At 46.1% G+C, this 26,874-nt stretch overlaps 1 protein-coding gene across 3 annotated transcripts in view; it reads left to right on the top strand.

Moving 5' to 3' along the window:
• Positions 1-24,940, top strand: part of CASS4 (Cas scaffold protein family member 4) — a 47,123-nt gene extending 22,183 nt beyond the window's left edge. Inside the window, exons 2-6 of one of the 3 annotated variants that reach the window (XM_025398659.1) lie at positions 3,061-3,483; positions 11,858-11,959; positions 15,871-15,951; positions 17,090-18,400; positions 23,919-24,940. In XM_025398659.1, the coding sequence (XP_025254444.1) occupies positions 3,061-3,483; positions 11,858-11,959; positions 15,871-15,951; positions 17,090-18,400; positions 23,919-24,326 (2,325 nt within the window). In that variant the 3' untranslated portion in view covers positions 24,327-24,940. The remainder of the gene's footprint in view (positions 1-3,060; positions 3,484-11,857; positions 11,960-15,870; positions 15,952-17,089; positions 18,401-23,918) is intronic. The other 2 variants (XM_025398660.1, XM_025398662.1) reach the window with 2 other exon arrangements.
• Positions 24,941-26,874: the final 1,934 nt, after the last annotated feature.

Here is a 26,874-nt window from a genome sequence, read left to right as displayed (position 1 = left end):
TTAAAACAAATACGTCATCCAACCAAGAGGTAATGCACAGGGTAGATTAGGGTACAAGGAACTGTGCAGTCTCATTCACAGTGGGCGGAGGTGTGAATGGATTGAAACTTTGCTGGAGGGGAACGTGACAGCCTCCGGAGCCCTGATGGTTTCCACCCACCGACTTCCCACTGAAGAATTTATCCATGGAAATAAACAAGGGGAGTTGCAAATACTAGCTATGAAGGTGATAATTTCAGCATTGTTGGTAATAGCTAAAACCTGCAATTAGCTAAAATGTCCAAAACCAAGAAGAAAAATTATGTTTCAGCCGTACAATGGAAAACCAAGTCACTGTTTTAAAGGATATTGAAGAAAAATGTTTATTGACATGGAAAGATGCTCACAATTTATTTATTTATTTATTTATTTATTTATTTATTTATTTATTTGAGATGGAGTCTCACTCTGTCGCCCAGGCTGGAGTGCAGTGGCACCATTTCAGTTCACTGCAACCTCTGCCTCCCGGGTTCAAGTGATTCTTCTGCCTCAGCCTCCCAAGTAGCTGGGACTACAGGTGCATGCACGCCACCACGCCCAGCTAATTTTTTTTTTTTTTTTTTTTTGTATTTTTAGTAGAGACAGGGTTTCACCATATTGACCAAGATGGTCTCAAACTCCTGACCTTGTCATTTGCCCACCTCAGCCTCCCAAAGTGCTGGGATTACAGATGTGAGCCACCACACCCGGTCCCACAATTTATTTTTAAGTGGGGAAAAAAAGCAGATTATAAAACAGTGTGTTTCATATTATGCCATTAGGTTTTAAACTTTAACGATGACTGTAGGTGTGTATGTGGACAACTATGCCAAAGAAAAGATCTGGAAAGACAGAAAAACCAAAGGATAACAGCAGTTACCTGTGGTGGTGGCACTGCAGGCATTTTCATTTTCTTCTGTTTGCTTATTATTATTTTTACTTTTTCTTTAACGAACTTTTATTACTTTTGTAGAAAGAACAAAAGGTTTTCTTTACAAAAATTGTTCATGATCTCCTAGGATCTCAGCTGTATTAGATTTTGTGGGGGATGTTCAATGTCTCTCTGGGTGCGTGAAGGATCTGATTCTACTTACGATTTTTAAATAGACTTGTGGTGGTGTTTCCCCAAATCCACACAGACCTGCTTGTCTGGTTAAGACGGTTTTTATCAGCAGTTGGTCTTCCAATTCCATTTGTGTAACAGAATAGAAATATTAGGCAAGAAGCACAATAATTTTCAACAAATATAATGGGAGAGTTGGTCACTTTTGCTTTATTTATGAACTGTATGAACAAAGGTTAATGAGTTTAAAAGGTGTAATTACATTTATTTAGAAAATAAAAAACCACTGGAAGGGTAAATACCAAAAATGGTGTAAATTGGTATCTCTGAGTGCTGGGATTATGGGTAATTTTCATTTCCTTCTTTTATTTCTCTCTTTTTCTGTAATGAACATGTATTGATATAAAAACGTGGGGAAAGGTGATTACTTTAAAACCTCAAGAAACAAGTTGCCTTCATGTAATTACAGTGGAAAGTTCAAACAAGAAGGGGGCTCAGCCATCACTGCCGTGGTAACGAGGTGATTTGTTTTAGAACTGTGTGGCTTACTGAAAGAGCATAGGTCAGAGAATTAGGAGACTGGGTTTGATCCTGGCTTTGTGACCACAGGCAAGTCACTAACCTCCTGAGTCTTTTGTCATTCACTAGTTTTTGTTTTGTTTTTGAGACGGAGTCTCGCTCTGTTGCCCAGGCTGGAGTGCAGTGGCATGATCTCGGTTCACTGCAACCTCTGCCTCCAGGGTTCAAGCGATTTTCCTGCCTCAGTCTCCCAAGTAGCTGGGAATACAGGCACATACCATCATGCCCCGCTAATTTTTGTATTTTTAGTAGAGACAGGGTTTCACCATGTTGGTCAGGCTGGTCTTGAACTCCTGGCCTCAAGTGATCTGCCCTCCTCGGCCTCCCAAAGTGCTGGGATTACAGGCTTGAACCACTGCGCCCAGCCTCTTGTCGTTCACTTATTAATGAACATGTATTGAGCATCTTCTGTGTACCTGGGCCTGGCCCTGACACTGGGGACAGAATAGCCAAGTGAGATGTGGGCCCAGCAGTCACAGAACTGCCAATCCAATTCAGAAGGAAAATAGCAAAAACCAGACAAAAAGCGACCTAATAGTAATGACAGTCACAGCTGCCTGTACCAAGCACTTACTAATGCCAGGCACCTGTACATGAGAGAAAGAGACACTCATATGTATACACAATATATAATGGACTGCTATATATATAGGATATATGTGGTGTACATATATGTATCAACCCATCATATATAGTATGTGTATATATGTATATATGTGTGTATACATATATACATACAGATACATATATACTACAGATACATATATACACACAGATACATATATACACACAGATACATATACACACATACATACACACATATGTACATACATGAACATATATACGTATATATATGTATATGTATATATGCAAAGGTCATGACGTCCACAAATTAAAACAGCGCTGTGACACAGGAGTTGGAAACCAGCCTGAGCAATGACAAAACCCCTTCTCTACAAAAATACAAAATTTAGCCCAGTGTGGTGGCACGCATGTGTAGTCCCAGCTACTTGGGAGGCTGGGGTGGGAGAACTGCCTGAGCCTGGGAAGTCGAGGCTGCAGTGAGCCAAGATTTCACCACTGCACTCCAGCCTCGGCAACAGAGTGAGACCCTGTCTCACAACCATAAACAAACAGGGCCATGAAAGCATATTAGGACCGTGCAACCTCGTCTCAGGATACAGGGAAGTCTGCCCTGAGGATGTGACATTTCACTTAGACCCCAAGGATATGAAGGAACAAATCAGGCAAAGAGCAGGGACAAGAGCCTCTGGGGTGGAAGAAATGAAATGAAAAGGCATTATGAATTTGCATTAAGCTTTCTAAGTGAGTGGGACTAGTGTAGCGGTCACTGGCCATGGTGCTAACAGCAGATTCTCTTCTCCCCTCTCCACCCGCAGGCACTCCTGGCCAGGGCGCTTTATGACAACTGCCCTGACTGCTCTGATGAGCTGGCTTTCAGCAGAGGGGACATCCTGACCATTCTGGAGCAACACGTACCAGAAAGCGAGGGTTGGTGGAAGTGTTTGCTCCACGGAAGGCAAGGTCTGGCCCCTGCCAACCGCCTCCAAATCCTCACGGAGGTCACTGCAGACAGGCCATGCCCCCCATTCCTGAGAGGCCTGGAAGAAGCTCCTGCCAGCTCAGAGGAGACCTATCAGGTGCCCACTCTACCCTGCCCTCCCACTCCAGGCCCCGTTTATGAGCACATGAGGAGTTGGGTGGAGGGGCCCCAGCCCCCTTCTGCCCAAGTCTATGAATTCCCCGACCCTCCCACCAGTGCCAGAATCATCTGTGAAAAGACTCTCAGCTTTCCAAAACAGGTACGCATACTTCCAACTACTAGACATGGGTTGAGGGGTATGGGAACACCCAGGGGCCTAACTACCCCTTGAGTCATGGGTGTCCTCCAGATCGAACATGTAGAGTCATGGGTGTCCTCCAGATCAAACATGCAAAATGGGAGCCCAGATCGCTGGCGATCACGCTCGGGGAGCTTGTGTGCCAGGTTGGGATGGAGAACTCAGCGGCCTCCACCCGCTTGTCGTTGACACCCTTGCCCCCTCTGTGATTCCCCAGCTCTCCAAGGCTGGGCGCAGTCTGTGGGAAATGGAACGCTCAGCTGAGCTGTGTGGGAAGGCACTGGAGATGTTCATGGTGGCCTTTTCACAGGATGAAGGATCACCAGGACTCCCAGTGACAAACGGCAGGGTGGGGTTTCCATGGGTTCAGAGGCAAGAAGTTATACATCATGTTTAACATGTAAATTCCAGGCTGGGCACGGTGGCTTGAACCTATCTATATTCCCAGTACTTTGGGAGGACGAGACACGAGGATCATTTGAACTCAGAGTTTGGGACCAGCCTGGGCAACATAGTGAGACCCTGTCTCTACCAAAAATTTAAAAATTAGCCAGCATAGTGGCACACACCTGTAGTCCCAACTATTCAGTGGGAGGATGAGGCAGGAAGATCGGTTGAGCCCAGGAGGTCGAGGCTGCAGTGAGCTATGACTGTGCCACTGTACTCCAGCCTCGGTGACAGTGAGAACCTGTCTTTAAAAAAAAAAAAAAAAAAAAAAAAAGTATATCCCCTTCAATGCAGAAATTTTATTTCTAGAACTGCTATGGAAATATACAAGCAGGCAAATATACGTCTGGATGAGGAGGCTGTAGCCATTATGGCATAGAAAACTCAAAAAGGCCTAAATATTTATTAACAGTTGGATTGGTTATACATATCTTGGCATATCACCACAGCAAGCTGCTGTGCAGTTGAAAAAAAAAAAAAAGATGAGGTATTTATAAGAGGAAAGAAAGATCTATTTAAACAAAAACCAAACAGATATAAACTCAAAAAAGAGGCAGGGTGCAATGGCTCATTCCTGTAATCCCAGCACTTTAGGAGGCCAAGGCGGGCAGATCACAAGGTCAGGAGTTCGAGACCAGCCCGGCCAACATAGTGAAACTCCGTCTCCACTAAAAATACAAAAAATTAGCCGGGCATGGTGGCAGGCGCCTGTAATTCCAGCTACTCAGGAGACTGAGGCAGGAGAATCACTTGAACCTGGGAAGCAGAAGTTGCAGTGAGCTGAGATCGCACCATTGCTCTCCAGCCTGGGCGCCAAGAGTGAAACTCCATCTCAAAAACAAACAAAAAACTCTAAAAAGGAATTCTGTATATGAGTGTGTGTATGCATGCGTGCTCTCACACTGAGACTGAGAAGAACACGCTCCAGGGATAGTTACCCCAAAAAGGGGAACTGGTTAAAGAGAAAGTGAAAGAGGGCAGTAAGCTGGGGCCTTTATTTTATTCACTCCTGTGTCCCCAGCACCTGGGACCAGGTCTGGCCTGGGGTAGGTGCTCGATACATATCTGACAAACAAACAAATTAGGAAGTTGATTTTTATGTCATATTGAACATGTATGACATCCATAATTTTTTTAAAATATCAATTGGTTTGTTTTTTTGAGACTGGGTCTCGCTCTGTCTCCCAGGCTGGAATGCAGTGGTGCAATCACTGTTCTCTTCAGCCTCGAACTCGTGGCCTGCAGCAGTCCTCCTGCTTCAGCCTCCCAAAGTGCTGGGATTACAGGTGTGAGCCACCATGCCTGGCCTAAAGTATCAATTTTTAAAAAGAGAGGGAAAAGAGCATTCATTAAATGTAGAATGGGCTAGGCTTGGTGGCTCATTCCTGTAATCCCAGCAGTTTGGGAGGCCAAGGCAGGAGGATCGCTTGAGCCCAGGAGTTTGAGACTAGCCTGGGCAACATAGTGAGACCTCATCTTTACTACTACTAATAAAAAATAATTAGGCAGGCATGGCAGCAGGCATGGCAGCAGGCACCTATAGTCCCAGCTATTCAGGAGGCTGAGGCAGGAGGACCTTTTGAGCCCAGGAGATTGAAACTGCAGAGAGCTATTATTATGGTGCCCCTGCACGCCAGCCTGGGTGACTGACTGGAACGCTGTCTTTAAAAATAATAAAACAAATGCAGAATGAGAAGTTTTTTTAATAAGGAAAAGAATTAAAGTAAGGAAGGAGAGAAAGAATGCGCTATTTCCCCCAAAGCCCTGGCCTTCATGAGGTGTTGAGATGCAGAGCAGATGTGCACAGGCCTCAGTCACTGCAGGCATTTCCTGCCATCAGATGCTTTGCTTTCAGCTCCTATGACACTTCCCACCCGGCCACAGCTCTGGCAGAGGGTCTTGGCAAGGTCTGTGTGCAGGGAAAGGCCACTCTCCCTGATGCATGTGCTGTGGGGGCCCTAGGAATGTGCTACTCACCATTCAGGCCTTCTCCACACCAGCTTCCAAGGTGGTCTTCAAACAGGAAGGTGTTGATTCCTTAGAAGATTTTGAATACTTTACATTTTCTAACTCCCTGGGCTACAAGACATAGAACCAGACAGTTGTTACATAGAACAGTTGCCAGCACAGGCGCTTGTTACAAACACCAGGAGGAAGCTGGTGGAGCCTTCTGAATCAGTCGACGAGGTGGACACTAACGCTGTTTTCTGGAACAACTGGCCCCAATCTAGGCCTGGCATGCTCAGCTGCTGTCTGAGCAGCTGACTCAGAGCAGGGCTTTGCTGAGGTTTCTTTCAAGAACAAGTGACATTAGCTGAAGTTAATTTGAATTTCTTCCAAAGCCATGAAAGGAAAAAACAAAAAAATCAATAGCAATTCCTTCCTCTCCCAGAAAGGAAAACAGATGCGCTGTCCTCTGACGGTTGACCAGAGGACACTCAAAGACCCGTTAACAACCAGTTAAGGGTTTTCGGATCCACAGAAAAGGCTGGCACCTCCTCCCTGCTCATGCCACTCAGTACAGTGCCAGGCTCCTACAAGGTACTTAGTAAATATCTGTTGCATGAACGAAATTGACCAAACACAACATAAAGTTTCAAAAATGTGGAGTCCGCTATCAACTGCTAGATTGACATCCGTGTGAAAGGAAAGATGAGTTTACTATTGAAACTTAACTTTGAAAAATGATCAGGGCATTAGCAATGAGATTTGTCCTTAAGTGCATCAACCATTTGAGCCCTTGCTTGTGGAGGCTGCAGCAAACAACAGAAACCACAAGGAAATTCGGGGGGGGTCCCTTTAACCACTGAGCAGGGTTCTCAAGCGGCCACAGTAAAACCCCCCAGGGGAATTTCCTGCCTTGTTTTCCTTCCTTAAGTTCCCTCCATGTCTGCCCTACCTACAAGTTTGCTCCCTTCCTTCCCTCACTTCCTATTTATTTACTTAAAACAAATTTTTTTTTTTTTTTTTTTTTTGAGACAGAGTCTCACTCTGTCACCCAGGTTGGAGTGCAGTGGCGTGATCTAGGCTTACTGCAACCTTCACCTCCTGGGTTCAAGAGATTCTCCTGCCTTAGCCTCCCAAGTAGCTAGGAACACAGGCTCCCACCACCACGCCTGGCTAATTTTTCTTTTTCTTTCTTTTTTTTTTTTTTTTGTATTTTTAGTAGTGACAGGGTTTTGCCATGTTGGCCAGGCTGGTCTCGAACTCCTGACCTCAGGTGATCTGCCCACCTCGCCCTCCCAAAGTGCTGGGATTACAGGAGTGAGCCACTGCACCCAGCCTATTTACTTAAAAATTGTTTTAATTTCTTGGCTGGATACGGTGGCTCACACCTGTAATCCCAGCACTTTGGGAGGCCGAGGCAGGTGGATCACCTGAGGTCAGGAGTTTGAGACCAACCTGGCCAACATAGTGAAACCCCATCTCTACTAAAAATACAAAAATTAGCCATATGTGGTGGTGCACACCTGTAGTCCCAACTACTCAGGAGGCTGAGGCAGGAGAATCACTTGAACCCAGGAAGTGAAGGTTGCAGTGAGCTGAGATCACACCACTGCACTCCAGCTTGGGTGACAAGAGGAAAACTCTGTCTCAAAAAATAATAATAATTTTTAATTTCTTGCCTTCTGTGTGCTTGAAGTCTCTCAGCAAGAGATGTGGTCTGTGGCTTACAAGTCAGGAATGCCATCTCACTTGGCTTCTGGCGCAGCCAATGTTGCACAGGGTGATTGGGGACCTCCCAACACCCTCTGTGTTTCTCCTTCCTCCTCTGTATTGGGAGAAGGTTGGACCCCATCTTTTCTAAAATCACCTTCAGTTGTACCTTTTGGTTTTTCTAAATACTTCTCTTCTTCCTCTACTCTGAGAAGGAAGGAGCTGGAAGAACTTGAAGACCAGTTAACAATCAGTTAAGGATTTTCTGATCCACAGAAAAGGCAGGCATCTCCTCCCTGCTCAGGTCATCTAACCATTAACCCTGAGGCTAAACTGCCCAGAAAATACATTCCAAATGGAAGTGACTGGTGGTAGACTGGGCAACTCTGAGCCACTGGTTTTGAACTGTTTTCCCAAGGTAAACTTCACAGGCTTGGAACACAGCCTTTTGTGAGGCATTTCACGGACTCCTTTTTATATCTGTGTTGACAGTCTGTAGACTAAGAGTGGCCCCAAATTAACGTCCGACAAGGTGGAAACATGTCATTTTTCCCAAGTTGTCCTAAGAGAGGCGTCTATATGTCAGAATGAGACATCTCTATCGCTGGGTGAGATCTCTGCATATCTTTAGATTAGAACAACCCTTCATTTTACAAATGAGGACATTAATTCCCAGGGAGGTGAAACTGCTCGTGCAGTCACACAGCTGATGAAGGACAACTTCCATCACCCCCCAAAACAGAGCCCTTATTCCTTGATCTTCTTTCACCTGACTCTGTGACTGACACTATTCTTTCTGATGAACACTTTATTGAAATTTCACCTAGAGATGCTCAGTGACAGATCAGTAACTTATATCCAGACCACGAAACAACAAAACTAGCACCCCAGAAGCCTCCAGTGCCTTCTCTCTGTCACTTCCCCACTAGGGTAACCACTATTTTGAGCTTTGTTTTATTTTTTATCCCAACTTCCTTAATATACTGTGCTGGCCTAATTAAAAAAAAAAAAACAAAAAACACCACATCAAGAACATATTTGATTTCAGTTTAAGTTTAGAAGGAACTCTTGTATTTCAAGAGAAAAGGGCCAGATTTCCTGGTGAAACTGCTCTTGGATCCACTAGTTCCTGAACTGGAGTTTCCTTCTGTCTCCCTAAACCTTTCGAAACCGTGTTTCTCAAACGTGTTCCTTAATTGATCATCATACTGGGACTGGGCCTACGTTTTCCAAGAAGCACTGGGCATTTTTGAGCTGGCTTCCTTCCATCTGAAATGTCATGCACAGGAAAGTCCCTTTGCTCTGTGGACTTGCCCTTATAGGCATAGGGGACCCCACAGTCGCCATCAAAATAAAATGGGCCTGAAGCCATGGGGAGGAATAGGCCTTGGGACAGCATTTGGAAAGGGTCTGTGGGTGGAGAAAGCTTGGTGTGTTCAAATAACTGAGAGCTGGGAGGGAGGTGACAGCCTGTGGTCCAGGACACAAGGTCCCTGGGTTTGGCAGGGGCATAGCCTGTCAGATCGGATAAGAAGCTTGGATTTCTGACCTGGTGCAGTGGCTCACGCCTGTAATCCTTCCACTTTGGGAGGCTGAGGCAGGTGGATCACTTGAGGTCAGGAGTTCAAAACCAGCCTGGCCAACATGGTGAAATCCTGTCTCTACTAAAAATACAAAAAAGTAGCCAGGCATAGTGGCAGGCACCTGTAATCCCAGCTACTCGGGAGTCTGAGGCAGGAGAATCACTTGAACCCGAGAGGCGGACGTGGTAATGAGCCAAAATGGCACCACTGCACTCTAGCTTAGATGACAGAGTGAGACTACGTCTCCGGAAAAAAAAAAAAAAAAAGCTTGGATTTCATTCAAAATGCAATGGGAAACCACTGATGGGCTTGTCCACCTCGACCAATCAGCCCGAGACCACCAGGAACAAAGTCAGGTTTACTGAGCCTAAAGAAGATCACAGAGCAGAGGAACCACGAGGCAGCTCACAAACAGGAAAACAGCATCATGATGGGATGGGGAAAGGCGGGGTTTAGGTGAAAACTAAGCGAAGCTGTGTCTTGATAGGCTCTGGGCAAAATAGGGCAGTGTGCAGGCTGGACGAGGGCCACTCTCCCCTTGGGAACCACAAAGCAAGCGGAGATAGATGGGAAGTGCTGGGCCCGGAAACCCCTTGCCTGAGGTGCTACATGAGGGCCTGGGAATCAAGGCTGCTTCTCTGTCAATGACTCGGATCCCCCAGGCGAGAGCGGGATGTTTCATTCTTACTGATAGCACTTTGGAGAGCTGTGCTTCCAGAGCCTAGGATTTTAGGGAACCAAGTTTTTCAGGGAGTAAGAAAGCAGTCGTCACTCAACGAAGGGGGCTGTTTTGACATGTGACAGCTGCAGCGTGTCCTTGGAAGAAATGTTCATCCTGTTTGCATTGCAGCTTCTTTATCTGTGTCCGCGAGTCTAGCCAGGTGAATGGCAGGGTGGGTTTTTACACTGTGTGCTAATGTTTACCATCCAAGCCGTACGCATCCACTCACCAAAAACAAACAGATAAATCTAGCACGTACATTCCCAGTGCTGCATCCTCGGGACACCCAGTCCTCAGAAACTGCTCCTCTGCCTGCATTCCCCTCCCTCAGCTCTGAACATTGAAACCCTAACCACCCCCTGAGCCAACTTAGAAAGCCCCCTACTCAGCAACAGCTCCTTGGGACCCCGGTGGGAAGTACATTCTCCCTGTCCTGGACTCCGGAGCTTCACCCTGTCCTCTCCTCCAGGCCCTGTCTCGCTTCCCAGCCTGTGTCCTTGGTGTGCTCAGACCTCATTTCCCTCTTAGACTTTAAGCCCGGGGTAGACAGCATCCTCTACTCTAGAAAATATCGCTCATTCCTAGGCCGCTTGTAGAGACGTTCTAGTTCAGGAGGTCTGAGTGGGAGCCTTGGCAGCTGTATTATTTTAAAATTCCCTAGGGGACTCGGATCCCTGGCTGGGTTCGGAAGCTGCTCTGTGGCACCCAGTGTGGTACCCACCATTGAGCCGACATCATTGAGCTCTGGAGGACTAACTTGAATCTGAAATTCCCATTCACAGACCCAGGCTCCATGGCTGAGACCATGTTTCCCAAAATGGCTTGAGCAATAACTGGCCAAGTGCTCTCAATAAAATATAAATCGGGGCCGAACGCAGTGGCTCATGCCTGTAATCCCAGCACTTTGGGATGCCAAGGTGGGCGGATCACCTAAGGTCGGGAGTTCAAGACCAGCCTGACCTTGTCTCTACTAAAAACACAAAATTAGCCTGGCGTGGTGGTGCGTGCCTGTAGTCCCAGCTACTCGGGAGGCTGAGGCAAGAGGATCTCTTGAACCCAGGAGGCAGAGGTTGCAGTGAGCTGAGATCACGCCATTGCACTCCAGCCTGGGCAACAGGAGTGAAACTCCACCTGAAAAAAAAAAAAAAAAAGGTATACATATATAAATTGGATGGTCAATCCCATCCTTTGTAGGATAAAATTCAAACTCCTTAACTGACCTGCTCCCTGTTAACCTTTCCCGTTCCATCCCTCCCTCCTCCCCTCCCTCACTCCTCTCCATCAATTTCACATTGCCAGGTTCTCTTCTGCCTCCCACTGCTGCCAGCAAAAGCTGCCAGCTGCAGCTCATCTGGTCACCTCCTGCTTCCCTTCCTCAGCCCAGGTGACGAGTCCTTAGACAGCTCTCAGGCCGCAGTTTCCTCCCAGATGTTGTTGGTCCCTCCACCTTACATTCTTAAGGTCCCCTCTGCCTATTGCGTGCACGTCTCCAGCCTCAGCCTCGCTTGATGAATGCAGATGAATAGCCCAGTATCAGAGTCACAGCCTCCTGGTCGCTAGAGAACATCAGAATCACCTGGCAAGCTTGTTAACGCTGCAGGTTCCTGGCCCCTACTCAACACCTAGAGACTCCGTCCAACCCGCATGGGCCCAAGAATATGCATGTTAACCTGCTTCCGGTGAACTTCCCAGGTGAGGCAGATGCAGGAGATTGTGGGCCACCTGCGAGGAAGGCTGCCTCCACCAGGGAGCCTCCCACCCGTACCCTGCTGTCTTGAGAGTGAAGAGCCTGCCATCGGGGGTGCCAGGTGACTCCCTCAGCAGTGTCCACCCAGCTGTCTCTGCTTTTGGGGAGATGACTTTGAACCTGATTGTGATCATCAGAGTGACATTTCCTTTTCCTCTGCTCTCCTCCTTTCTCTCCAAGGCCATCATCACGCTTCCCAGACCTACCCGGGCCTCACTGCCGACTCTGCCTTCCCAGGTGTACGATGTGCCTACCCAGCACCGGGGCCCCGTGGTCCTGAAGGTGAGCCTTGTTCTGGGGCCCCGCATCACCCAGACCTCTGCGCCCAGAGTCTGGGGTTCTTGACCTCACACCCACATTGCATTTCAGCATTACCATGGAGGCCAGGGGCTCAGCCTCCAGAATTCACATCACCACTCAGAGGCCAACTTCATAACCTCCTTTTTACCCATGGAGCCCAGTCCTGCTCTAGAAAACATTGTGACTACTTGAGTTCCGAATATTTTGAAATTTTTGCTTTTCATTTATAATAGACTGTTTTTTCTCTTTCTTTTTGAGATGGGGTCTTGCTATGTTGACCAGGCTGGTCTCGAACTCCTGGCCTCAAGCAATCCCCCCATCTCAGCCTTCCAAAGTGCTGGGATTATGGGCATAAGCCACCATGCCCAGCTATTATTTATAGTAGATATTTAATGTATGTATGTGTGTACATATACACACACACATTTTTTAAAATGATGTTTTGAAGGATATGCACCACAGTCTTAACATGGATTATCATTGATTATCTTAACATTGATTATCTCTGGGGAAAGAAATTTTAGTTGTTTTTTTTTTTAACTTGTTTTTATATAAGTGGAACACCAAATTTGTAAGACATGCTTCATGTGATCAAAAAATAGCTTTGCTCCTTTCTTAGCCCACCCAAATGCTCTGCAGTGGCGTTCTCCCCACCCATCTGCTATTGAGATCAGTAGCTCCCAACCTCTGTTGTATGCGAAAGCATCTGAGAGCTTTAGCTGTCCTGGTGCCTGTGCCCCAACCCCAGAGACTGTGGAATCAGGTCTAGGTGGGGCCCAAACATCGGGATTTTTAGAAGCTCTCAGGTGATTGTACTATGAAGCCAGGATTTAGAACAACAGTTCCTGTCCAAATAGAATTCCAAGCAGGCTCTGTGACTTCCTGGACACTCACAGGTAATAAGTCACTTGCGGCCAGGCGCAGCAGCTCACGACTATAATCCCAGCACTTTGGGAGGCCAAGGCGGGAGGATCACTTGAGGCTAGGAGTTCGAGACCAGCTCATCAACATGGTGAAACCCCGTTTCTCCTAAAAATACAAAAATTAGCTGGGCATGGTGGTTCATGCCTGTAGTCCCAGCTAGTAGGGAGGCTGAGGCGGGAGAATCATTTGAACCCGGGAGGTGGAGGTTACAATGAGCCGAGATCACACCACTGCATTCCAATCTGGATGACAGAGCAAGACTGTGTCTGAAAAAAAAAAAATCAAAAATTTGAAAAAAGGTCACTTTAGCCTCGCCAGGTCAGTTGAGGACTTTAATTGTCTAGGCAATAATCAAACTTTCTAGTTCATTTAAAGCCAAAGCTCCTGCTGCCCGGCTTGGGCCTGCCTGCTGGGCTGGGCTCCAGGGACTGCCTAAGTTATCTGCTGTTTCACCATCTCAGTTTTCTACCCTTTCTCACTCACTGGATGGTCTCAGACTCCTGCAGGGCTGCAAGAGGCAGGCAGGGAGAAAGGCCCTGCTCACCTGGTTCTGTTGGCAGGGGTGCTAATAGCAGTGGCCAGTGTGGCAAGCTGATTCTTTCTCTTCTGGGGCATTCGTGTAAGTGCCATGTCCTCTGCCCCCCACCTCCTACCCCTCACCTCCTTGCTGAGCATCTCTTACCTGCAAGTCCCTCCAAGTAGACAAATGCGCCTCCTCTGGCTGCTGGCTCCCCCCTTAGCTCTGGGGCAAGCAGGTCACATCCTCCACATCCAGCCACATCCTCCTGAGATTCCCCGAGCCATTCCTCCCTGGCTCTTGCTCCAGCTCTTGTGTGAGCCATGCCCGGTCCATGACAAACACACAAGCTCCCTTTGCCATGATAGACTCCAGGAACACAGGCGCTTGCTTTGGGTGCAAAAGTTATCAATGGGTCGGGCGCGGGGGCTCACGCCTGTAATCTGAGCACTTTGGGAGGCTGAGGCGGGAGGATCATCTGAGGTCAGATGAGTTTGAGACCAGCCTGGCCAACATGGCGAAACCCTTTCTCTACTAAAAATACAAAAATTAGCTGGACATGGTGGCAGGCACCTGTAATCCCAGCTACATGGGAGGCTGAAGGCAGGAGAATGGCGTGAACCCGGGAGGCGGAGCTTGCAGTGAGCTGAGATCTGGCCACTGCACTCCAGCCTGGGCCACAGAGTGAGACTCTGTCTCAAAAAAAAAAAAACAAAAGTTATCAATGAAGACACACTTGTATGACTCACTTCACTCACCTTGCCCTAATCCCAGCCCCACTAGACCCTGTCTTTATGTAAAAGTGTGACATTTTGCTCATGATTTTTTTTGCATTATGATTTTTTAAAATATTGCATTTTAAATAGTGTTTACCTTGATGACTGAGTTTTTTTGGTGCCCTCTTAATGTTGTGCCCAAGGTAACTGCTTTGCTCTCCTCCCCCGGTCCTGACCCTGAGAACAGGCCAACCACAGCACGGTGCCACTCTGACCCTGAGAACTGGCCATCCAGGGCATGACTGCCATCCTCTCTCTTCACCTTTCCCAAGCCAGAGTCAGCCCCCGTCCACTGTGACCCCAAGCTCAGGGGAGACAACTCAAGTCATTGAATGATCCCATGGGAGCACTTGGTGGTTTGTTTTTGGGGAGTGAAAGGCAACCCCCACTACACTGCACCCCATTTCCCAGCCGAGGAGAGCCCTCAGGAGACTCATAGCCCAACTCCCTCTAAAGAAACCTTCCAGTGTCCAACTGTTTCTCTCTTTATTTGCAAAACCTGTTTTGGTGCTCTCTTGCCTTGCTTTGGAATTTGTAACCTGTTTTTTGTATCCTAATATATATGTTTTGTAATTACTGTACACGTTATATATATAATATGTTATATACATATCTCAAGCCACTGAACAAGTTTGAGCAGGGGAGTGACAATCAGATTTTTAGGAAGCACCATGCCTGGCACTTAGGTCATTGCTAAGATGCACATTTATCAAATGAGTCTCTCACACCCTGTTTCTATTGCTCTCGTGATGTGCAGTGTCATCCAGCTTAGTGTCTGGTCATTAGTGGGCACTCGTTAAATATTTGCAGAATACATATGAGTGATAAACACAGGAAAATTTCTACTGAGAAAAAGAAAGAAGACATACTGGGTCTCAATCTCATTTATCCGCTGGCTTAATTTTGAGATGAACTTAAGATAAATTACCATTTTTAATTTAGGCAACTGCTTAAATTAGGCTCTGTTGCCCCTGCCCCGCGCCCCCCCTCCCCCTGCAACCTTTGGTTGAGAAGTCTTTTTTTTTGAGACCGAGTTTCGCTCCTGTTGCCCAGGCTGGAGTGCAATGGTGCGATCTCGGCCTACCGCAACCTCCACCTCCCGGGTTCAAGCAATTCACCTGCCTCAGCTTCCCGAGTAGCTGGGATTACAGGCATGTGCCACCGCGCCAGGCTAATTTTGTATTTTCAACAGAGACAGCGTTTCTCCATGTTGGCCAGGCTCATTTTTGACCGAGCTAGTAACATCTTTTTTTTTTTTTTTTTAACTTTTATATTTTAGTAGAGACAGGGTTTCACCATGTTGGCCAGGCTGGTCTCGAACTCCCGACCTCAGGTGATCCGCCCGCCTCAGCCTCCCCAAGTGTTGGGATTATAGGCGTGAGCCACTGCGCCCAGCCGAGAAGTCTCTTCTTAAAGCACAAAGTCCAATGTTGAATGTATACCCTGTTATGAGAAGAACTTAGGACTGTAATGTCCCCTGCACTGCCTCAGACGAGGAAGGTTGGGGACCCGTCACCTAGATTTCCACCAGTAGAGCATCATGACCAAAAGCACCAAAAAGTCTTCGGGAATTTGTGTCTTCCTTTGGGAAAAAACACTGGAATAGGCAGCGTTCATGATGTGTAGCCATTGGGAAAGAAACAGTCAAGTGGTCTGCCTTTGTGGTCTTTCCCCAGGAGCCAGAGAAGCAGCAGCTATACGACATACCAGCTAGCCCCAAGAAGGCAGGACTCCATCCCCCAGCCGGCCAAGCAAGCGTAAGTATGAAGAGGTGCTAAGGTGCGGTGTCATGAACACATAAAAATCCTCTCAGAAATGTTATTAGCTTGGGGCCAGGTGCAGTGGCTCAAGCCTGTAATCCCAGCACTTTGAGAGACTGAGGTGAGTGGATCACCTGAGGTCAGGAGTTTGAGACCAGCCTGGCCAACATGGCGAAACCCTATCTCTACTAAAAACACAAATGTTGGCCAGGCGTGGTAGCAGGCGCCTGTAATCCCAGCACTTTGGGAGGCTGAGGTGGGTGGATCACTCGAGGTCAGGAGTTCAAGACCAGCCTGGCCAACATGGTGAAACCCTGTCTCTACTAAAATATAAAAGTTAAAAAAAAAAAAAAAAAAGAAGATGTTATTAGCTTGGTCAAAAATTAGAATGCAAATTCCTCATAACAGAGACCTTACTGCGTTTGAGGTAAAACCTCTCATTGAGTTTGTGTTCAGGAATAGAACTAATTATGTGGTTTGGGATAAGTCTTTTAAATTCTCTGTTTTTATGGGCTGAGAGTATTAAGAAAGATAATCCTGCAAAGGACCTGGGACAGTGCCTGGCACAGAGCAAAATTGTGTAATGGCTTCTTATTATGACAGACCTCAGGGGCGTGCTGTGATACAGTACACTTTTATCTGTATTGGGCGAATGACTTTATTTGAAATCTGTGTGATCTATGTTTATAATCAGATTCTACCACATGTGTCCCACAGACACGCTTACACCCAAGGTCATTAGGGAACATCTTACAAGAAAGCTGGCATTTCAGCCGTGTCAGGGGGATGCATAGGAGTTTGGTGGATGGAAAAGAAAGGGTTGCAAGGGCTTTTAGAGCAGAGAAACCAGTTTGGGTAAAATGAAATACAGTGGCACGAGTCAGTGTTCTGAGTTCAGGGAAAAGTAAACAGCTTGGGTGGCTGGACCTGTAAGCAGATGGTGGCAGTCAAGGTGGGGTCAGCGTGGTGGAAGTGGAAAGAAATGAGGCTCAAAAGAATTGTGAAGGACCTTGAGTGGAAATGGGGAGCCACTGAAGGAACTTGAGCGGGGAAGTGACGATGAGATTTAAACGAGACACTCGTACCTTCTTTTGAAAGCTACTAACCCGGGCAACTATGTGTGGTTCTTCCACAGGGGCAGGGTGTTCCCCTGATATCAGTGACTACCTTAAGAAAAGGCGGCTACAGCACATTACCAAGTCCTCAGAAATCGGAATGGGTTTATGACACTCCAGTGTCTCCAGGAAAGGCCAGCGTCAGAAACACGCCTCTCCCCACCTTTGCAGAAGAATCAAGGCCCCACGCTCTCCCCAGTTCCGGCTCCACTTTCCACAGTCCTCCAAGTGGCAGAGCCAGGTCCCTCACTCCACAACTGAATACCAATGTGCCCATGCAGAAAAAACTCAGTCTTCCAGAAATTCCTTCTTATGGCTTTCTTGTACCCAGAGACACATTTCCTTTGGATGAAGATGTCAGCTACAAGGTTCCTTCAAGCTTTCTGATTCCCCGAGTGGAACAGCAGAACACCAAGCCCAATATTTATGACATCCCTAAAGCAATATCGAGTGTTTCTCAGGCTGGGAAGGAGCTGGCGAAAGCCAAGGAGGTGTCAGAGAATTCCACGGGCCATAATTCCTCATGGTTCTCCAGACGGACAGCTTCCCGATCTCCTGAACTGGACAGATTATCAGGTTCCAGTTCTGACAGCAGAGCCAGCATCGTTTCTTCGTGCTCCACCACATCCACCGACTCCTCCTCCAGCTCTTCCTCGGAGGAGTCAGCAAAGGAGCTCTCCTTGGACCTGGATGTGGCCAAGGAGACAGTGATGTCTCTGCAGCACAAGGTGGTCAGCTCTGTTGCTGGCCTGATGCTCTTTGTCAGCAGGAAGTGGAGATTCCGAGACTATCTGGAGGCCAACATTGATGCAATCCACAGGTCCACTGAGCACATAGAAGAATCTGTAAGAGAATTTCTGGATTTTGCCCGAGGAGTCCATGGGACTGCCTGTAACCTCACTGACAGTAACCTTCAGAACAGAATTCGGGACCAGATGCAGACAATCTCTAACTCCTACCGCATCCTGCTTGAAACAAAGGAAAGCTTGGATAATCGCAATTGGCCTCTGGAAGTTCTTGTGACTGACAATGTCCAGAACAGCCCAGATGACCTTGAGAGGTTTGTCATGGTGGCACGGATGCTTCCAGAAGACATCAAGAGGTTTGCCTCCATTGTCATTGCCAATGGAAGGCTCCTTTTTAAGCAGAACTGTGAAAAGGAAGAGACCGTGCAATTGACCCCAAATGCAGAATTTAAGTGTGACAAATGCATCCAGCCTCCCCAAAGAGAAACTGAATCACACCAAAAGAGTACCCCTTCCACTAAGCAAAGGGAAGATGAACACTCTTCTGAACTGTTAAAGAAAAATAGAGCAAATATCTGTCAACAGGTGAGTTGAGAGTTCCAAGCGATCGAAAGAGGGGCTTCAATTGTTACCTCGAGCAGTGGCTACTAAGATGCTGAGATTCTTTTGATAGTATATAGGCTTTGGGGATACACTGGTTCCATCTTCCAGAAAATAAAATTTGTGAAAGTAAAATTCTTTTTTTTTTTTTTTGAGACGGAGTCTCGCTCTGTCGCCCAGGCTGGAGTGCAGTGGCGCGATCTCAGCTCACTGCAAGCTCCACCTCCTGGGTTTACGCCATTCTCCTGCCTCAGCCTCCCGAGTAGCTGGGACTACAGGTGCCCGCCACCTCACCCGGCTAGTTTTTTGTATTTTTTAGTAGAGACGGGGTTTCACCGTGTTAGCCAGAATGGTCTTGATCTTCTGACCTCATGATCCGCCCGTCTCGGCCTCCCAAAGTGCTGGGATTACAGGCTTGAGCCACCACGCCCAGCCGAAAGTAAAATTCTTGATGAAATCTTATTACAAGTCAGATAAAGATAGGGCAGCATAGGCAGATAGGTCAGTTGATTTGGATTTCTTCCGAAAACTTTTGGGGTTCAAGTTTACCATGATATTAGAATTAAAAGAGATTTTTCAACTTTCTTTAAAATCTACTATTCGAGTAGATTTTTAAAACCTCACCACCAAGTCTCCTTGCATTTTTGAAAGTTATAAATTTAGTCATTGTCAGTGTGTTTCTTAGCAACGGAAGAGGAAGTAGAAACATTCTTTCAAATTGCTCACCATCTGATCAGCCTCCAGACTTTAGCTACTCTTAGAAATACTTTTCTGAGGCGGGGTGTGGTGGCTCATGCCTGTAATTTCCAACACTTTAGGAGGCCAACACAGGAAGATCCATTCCTTGAGGCAAGAGTTTGAGACCAGCCTGGGCAGCATAGTGAGTGAGACCCCAGCTGTAAAAAATTTAGTTTTAAATATCCAAGTGTGGTGGCTCATGCACTTGGGGGGCTGAGTAGGGGTATCCCTTGAGACCAGCAGTTTGGGGTAACCAAGAGCTATGATGGCGCCACTGCACCTCCGCCTTGGTGACAGAGAAAGAGCTTGTCTCTAAAAAAGGAAAAGAAAAAAAAAAGAGGTGGGGTATGGTGGCTTACCCCTGTAAACTCAGTACTTTGGGAGGCCAAGGCGAGCAGATCACTTGAAGTCAGGAGTTTGAGATCAGCCTGGCCAACATGGTGAAACCCCATCTCTACTAAAAGTACAAAAATTAGCTGGGCATGGTGGAATGCACCTGTAATCCCAGCTACTCAGGAGGCTGAGGCGGGAGAATCACTTGAACCCAGGAGGCGGAGGTTGCAGTGAGCTGAGATTGCACCACTGCACTTCAGCCTGGACCACAGAGCGGGACTCTGTCTCAAGAACAAATAAAAGATAAGACAGAAAGAAATACTTTTCTGGATGAGTTCAGACATTATAGAGCAAGATGCTTCAGTTCAGGGACTGTGAACCCAGAAGTCACTTGGGGGCTGTGTCAAGGAGGTAATTTGGTGCTTTCGGCCCCAACCTTTGTGTTCTGCTGAAATGCCTGGTGGTGTAGGAGGTTTAACACGTTCTAGAAATTTAGATGTTTAAAATTGACATACACATATATATAACGCTAACAAAGCTGTGTGGGTCATCATATCAGGCCATGTTGATAGGCAACATTCAGCCTTTGGGCAGCCAGAGTCTCCTTTGGTTGAGAAAAGGAATCAGTAGGCAGAACCATCAACAGAAAACATGAGAAAGAATGCCCAAGTCTAAAGTGAACTTAAAACAGTTCCACAGTAGTGTAAAACACCACTCAATTTGGTAATTTGAAGGAATTGTATTTTTCAGACATTGCCTAACTTAGAAAAGAAAGAGAAACCTATCTTGGAACAAAGGTTAGATGAAAACGAAGACTTAGGAACCATGGTAAGCTGTAGCACTCACTCTCTAAAGCTTCTGATTCATATGCTTTATTGCTAGATTCGTCTCATCATGCTATGGAAAGCTCAACATTACAGCCATGACCCACATGGGCGAGAGTTAGTTTTTGTGATTCTTTGTCCTTTATTTTAGCAAGAGAGTCCTGGAGATCAGTGAGTCTAATGAACGAACCCCAGGGAATGGAAGTGAAGCATTAACCATTAATGAAATGACTCTAGGCGCTCTGCGAGGTTGTTGTGAGTGGTACTGACCGGGCTAAACAGGACTGACTCAACTGCTCTTTGACATTCTGATTTAATGTTTCTGATTACAACAGCAAATCTTGATTTGGGGCTTATATATCTTCAACACCTCTTTTACACTTGATGTTCTTCCTTTAAAAAAAAAAAGTCAAAGATGTTATCATTGTACTTATTTTTATTGGTTTCCTTCTATTTGTGGTAAATGACAGTAGTTTTCCATTTACCATTTTTCACAGTTTCCTTTAAATTAATGTAAGTAAAAGCAATGGATCCATTTAAAGAAAAGGAATGAAGCCAGTAGAAGTTAAGAGGAAAATGGAAAGAGTATAACTTGTAAAGGTTGTAAAGGCTGTCCCTGAATAACTGAAGCTTGGGAAACTTACTTAGGTTATAGGGCAGATGGGGTAGAGGGTGGAAGAAAAGGATATCCAATGACTAGGATAAGGTCACATACCTTCTCAGAGGCAACCTAGGACAAGAATTCAGGCCTCCTGATGCTCAGGTCACCAAACCCCAAACACTAGTCTTTGGGCCTGCCATATTGCTAACAGTCATGCTATTTTGTCCAACATTAAGTACACCTTAGATTAGTGGTTCTCAAATTTGAGTGTATCACAATCACCTATGAGGTTTGTTAAAACTCACATGGCTGGCCGGGCGCGGTGGCTCGTGCCTATAATCCCACCACTTTGGGAGGCTGAGGCGGGTGGATCACCTGAGGTGAGGAGTTCGAGATCAGCCTGGCCAACATGGTGAAACCCTGTATCTAAAAACACAAAAAATTAGCTGGGTGTGGTGGCAGGCACCTGTAATCCCAGCTACTCGGGAGGCTGAGGCAGGAGAATTGCTTGAACCGGGAAAGCGGAGGTTGCAGTGAGCTGAGATCGTGCCACTGCACTCCAACCTGGGCAACGAGAACAAGACTCTGTCTCAAGAAAACAAATAAACAAAAAAAACTTGCATGGCTGGGCCCCACTCTCAGAATTTTTGATCTAGTAGGTCTGGGGTGGAGCATAGTAATGCGCATTTTCTAGCAAGTTTGCAGGTGATGTTGATGCTTCTGGTCCAAGGACCTCACTTAGAAAGCCCCCGCTTTAGAGTGACAGCACTTCTCAGTGGAGGTCCATGGCACCGTTGGCCACTGGGTGGACAGTTCTCCGTTGCGTGGGATGAACTATTCAGCATCCCAGAATCCTGCCCGCTCACTGCCTATAGAAGTCCCTAGTCAATGCACTAATCAAAACTATCTCTACACATTTCCAGCACCCCAAGTTAAGAATCATAGTACATTTTTCACCTCCCTACAGTTAATATTTTCAATTACGATGCTCATAATCTGATGTCTACCTCATTACTTCTCATTATTTCTAAGCTCTTCTTTTTTTTTTTTTTTTTTTTTTTTTGAGGTGGAGTCTCGCTCTGTTACCCAGGTGGGAGTGCAGTGGCGTGATCTCGGCTCGCTGCAACCTCTGTGTCACAGGTTCAAGCGATTCTCCTGCCTCAGCCTCCCGAGTAGCTGGGACTACAGGCGCGCACCACCATGCCTGGCTGATTTTTGTGTTTTTAGTAGAGACGAGAGTCATCATATTGGCAAGGCTCATCTCGAACTCCTGACCTCAAGTAACCCTCCTGCCTCAGCCTCCCAAAGTGCTGGGATTATAGGTGTGAGTCACCGTGCCCAGCTACCTTCCTTTTTTTTTTTTTTTTTGAGACAGGGCTTTGCTCTATTGCTGAGGCTGTAGTGCAGTGGTGAGATCATGGCTCACTGCAGCCTCCACCACCCAGGTTCAATCGATTCTCCCACCTCAGCCTCCCAAGTAGCTGAGACCACAGGCCCACACCGCCATACCCAGCTAATTTTTGTTTTGTTTTGTTTTGTTTTTGGTAGAGACAGAGTTTCATATGTCGCCAAGGCTAGTCTCGAACTCCTAGGGTTAAGCGATCCTCCTGCCTCGGCCTCCCAAAGGGCTAGGATTTCAGGCGTGGGCCACTGCACTCAACCTGCTTCATTCTTACACTCCCTGCTTCCAAGAGTTCATCTGAACTGACATCTCAATCTTGCCTTCACTTTCTATGACAAAGACAATCATTGTTTTCATTTTCCAAATATGCAATTCTAATAATGAATGTGCTTCTTCGAAGTATGCTTTCCTCCTCCTTGTCTAACTTCCCCTCCAACCCTACCGGCCCCTGGAGACATAACCCCCTCCTGAAAAAAATCAGTTTTATGCCATATCTGTCTAAATGCTTCCGGCCTGTGAATTTTGAGATAATAGGTAAATGCAAGAGTGTGAAATTTAATGGAAAGAAAGCGAGTTTCAGACCCAGAGCTCCAGATCTCTGATGTGCTAATGGAATGGCCAGAGGCAGTCTTTTCTCGCTTCACCTTTCAATTGTTACCTGGAGTTGTGGCCACTAAGTTAGGTACTGAAAATCTCTGAGAGTATATAGGATTTGGGAGACGTTAGTTCCATTTTCCACAGAATAAAATTCATGAATGTAAAATGTTGATGAAACCTTATTAGCAAATATGATAAATATTTTAATAACAAGGCAAAAAACAATAATAATATTAAGGCAGATAGGTCAGGGTTTTTGGTTTCTTCTGGAAATGTTGGGGGTTCTGGTATACCTCTGATACTGAAATCAGAGAGGATTTTTGGATTTTTAAATGTTTTTAAATCTGTTCTTTGAGAACATTTTAAAACTCACCAACAAGTTTTCCTGCATTTTTAAAAGTTAAAAATTTAGCTGGGTACAGTGGTTCACACCTGTAATCCCAGCACTTTAGGAGGCTGAGGTGGGCGGATCATTTGAGATCAGGAGTTCAAAACCAGTCTGGTCAACATGGTGAAACCCTATCTCTACTAAAAATACAAAAATTAGCCGGGCATGGTGGCAGGTGCCTGTAAACCCAGCTACTCAGGAGGCTGAGGCAGGAGAATTGCTTGAACCCAGAAGGCAGAGGTTGCAGTGAGCCGAGATCATACCACTGCACTCCAGCCTGGAAGACAAAGCAAGACTCTGTCTCAAAAAAAAAAAAAAAAAAAAAGTTATGGTTATTGCCAATGTGTTTCTTAAAATGGGTTTCTTATGGTTGGTTTATTGAGATGATTGAATAAAATTATATGTATGTATTACAATATAAGATTGTATATATTATATGTTACAGTGCTTTGAAAACATTAATTTGTTAGATAACTGTTGCAGTATTGGGCTTCCCAAACCAAACCATGCTTTCTTTAAAAAAATAAAAGGTCTTGCAAATCTAGCCAAAACAGGAAAGGACACACAGCCACAGCCCATTGATTGAGTCTCCTACCTATATTCTTCCTTTCCTTCGTTAGAATCCTGGCCCTCTTACACCCCAGCCTTCGAGTCAACAGACTCCTGAGAGGGAACACCGCCTCTCTGAACACTGCCGGCTCTACTTTGGGGCGCTCTTCAAAGCCATCAGTGCATTTCATGGCAGCCTCAGCAGCAGCCAGCCTACGGAGATCATCACTCAGAGCAAGCTGGTCATCACGGTGGGCCAGAAGCTGGTGGACACGCTGTGCACGGAGACCCAGGAGAGGGACGTGCGCAACGAGATCCTCCGCGGCAGCAGTCACCTCTGCAGCCTGCTCAAGGACGTAGCGCTGGCCACTAAGAATGCCGTGCTCACCTACCCCAGCCCTGCCGCGCTGGGGCACCTCCAGGCGGAGGCTGAGAAGCTGGAGCGACACACGCGGCAGTTCAGAGGGACATTGGGATGAGGACTCTCTACCTCCCTTCCTCCTCTGCTCACCTCTCAGCTTCACACCCACAACTTGTGCAACTCTGTCCTATGGGAAAAGCCAGCCGGGGTATACACCGATCAGCTGAAACAGACCTGGTACCCAAAGACCCAAAGCTGGTAGTACCGAGTGGCTAAGCAACCCCGGGGCATTGACTTACCCCACAGGGGGTCAGGAAAGAGAGACAGATATGAGGTAAAGACCTTGTGAGGTTTAGCATATATGGAGTATGCAGTATCAGCTTGAAGTGACTTCGTAGAAATAATATTTTATGTTGATTAATTAAATGTGTGCATGTTTTGTTTGTTTGTTTTTTGAGACACAGTCTCACTCTGTCACACAGGCCGGAGGGCAGTGGCGCCATCTCAGCTCACTGCAACGTCTGCCTACCGAGTTGAAGCATTTCTCCTGCCTCAGCCTCCAGAGTAGCTGGGACTACAGGCATGCACCACCATGCCCAGCTAATCTTTGTATTTGTTTTTTTTTTAATGAAAAGTCTCACATATTTATTACTGAACCCAGCCAACCAATGCATTCATAACAGATTCAGAGAGAAAAAATATATTCCCAATAAAACATGTACAACTCTCCAGAGAGTGGTGACATTTTCACCTTGATGTGGCAACATGATTGTGACCTTCAGACAGTATAAATGTGTGTGCCGTCTCAAGTGCAATTCCTTATAGACCCAGCTTGGTTCTTCTCCAGTGTCTCCTTTTGGAGTTGTACCTGTTTTTATTACCAGTTTTCATCCAAATCTACTGGGGAGTGGGGCGATTTTGTGTTCGCTTCTTGGTCAGGAATCACAATCCTGAAAGTCTTATGAGAAGACATGGCAAGAAGCAGAGTCAAGCACACACCACAATGGCAGAGAAAGGAAGAGCTAATTTTTGTATTTTTAGTAGAGATGGGTTTTCACCATGTTAACCAGGCTGGTCTGGTTCTCCTGACCTCAGGTCATCCCCCGCCTTGGCCTCCCAAAGTGCTGGGATTACAGGCGTGAGCCACCATTCCCGGCATGTATCTGTTTTAAATTCACTCATTTAACATTTATTTATTGAATGCCTACTATATGCCAAGTTCTAGGTGCTGGAGACATAACAGTGTAGCAGAGGCCTTGCCCTCTTGGAACCTACAATCTAGTAGGGGAGTCAGACAGTAAAGTGATGAAGAAATACATACACAGTATAGCAGGTGCCAGGAAAAATGTAAGTTGGCGAAGCACAAGAGAAATTGTTTTGAAATGGTTAATTTTTATTGCATTCATTAGAAAATAGAGTAAGTTTTTTTGTTGTTTTGAATTGAATTAGTTCTGTGAGACTGGTACAAATTATGTATGTGTCTTGCACCCATAAATATATATTTTTGCTATGTTACTTTAACCTAAAGATAGATGTTATATTTACAACATAACATGATCTGTTGGGTTCTCTATTAATTTATTTCATTCATTACAGATTCTGGGTTGATAAATTCTGCTCAGTTTGAAAATTTTTATATTTTGTCTCAAATCTGTTACAATGTATATTGGTTGGTGCAAAAGTAATTGCAGCTTTTGCCATGGAAAGTAATGGCAAAAACCACAACTGCCTTTGCATCATCCTAATAATATTAAATACAATCATGACTTTAAACATCATTTGCAGCATTCTTTTTTTTGGAAAAGTCTCTGTCACCCAAGTGAAGCCTCCAATGTTTACTTTTGTCATTCCAGTGCTTCTCCCTGAAGTCTGCAGGGAGACGGGGTAGAGGCCGTGCTCTTAGGCACCGGATTGGTACTGGAAAACAAAGCTATCACCTGTGGTGGTGCAGACAGGAAGGCGTGGTGTGGACAGGATGCTCATCATTGGGCACAGATATGAAAGTGGCGCGGACATCCCCTCAACTCAAACCACCTCCTCTTCCTTTCCTTGTAGCTGAGTCCTCAGCTCACGTTGCCATGGTTACATCATCACTTCATTTTAAGTGAAGGTCTGGGTCTCCCAGGCGCATAAACACCTCTACAGCTTGGAAGAACATCTCCAGGCTGTAAGTCACCTGAAATGATACCAAGTCCTACTGCTATCTGCTACTCTTTCCTTGGTAGGCGCTTGTAAAATGTTGACTGCTGGAGACTGTCAACATTTTCAATATTTGCTCAATATTTTCAGTGTTCAATATTGTTCAATATTTTCAATATGTCAACACTGTCAACATTCTCAATATTTTTATTGAGTTAGTCTCAGGGTCCTTAAAAGAAGGATCCCTTCTTTGTGAGGCTTAGTTCTCTACAATTGGACAGAGGCCCTCCAGGGGGCCTATTCTTTGAACAGCCATGATCTGCATCAGTTAGGACTCCTCTTACAAGGGATAGAAAATCATATCCAATCTGTCTTAAGCAGTAAAGGAAATTTATTAACTCATAGATCTTAAAATCATCCAGGGGCAAACTAGCCGCACGGCTGGCTGGTTTCAGGGGCTCCAACAGTGTCATCCAGGACCAGTTTCTCAGTCCCACTTGCTCTGGGTTAACCCCCATGATTGCAAG

Source organism: Theropithecus gelada, chromosome 10, assembly GCF_003255815.1.
Source record: "Theropithecus gelada isolate Dixy chromosome 10, Tgel_1.0, whole genome shotgun sequence".
Taxonomy (NCBI): Eukaryota; Metazoa; Chordata; class Mammalia; order Primates; family Cercopithecidae; genus Theropithecus; species Theropithecus gelada.
The sequence above is the reverse complement of the archived record's forward strand: the minus strand, read 5'-3'. Positions and strand labels throughout refer to the sequence as shown.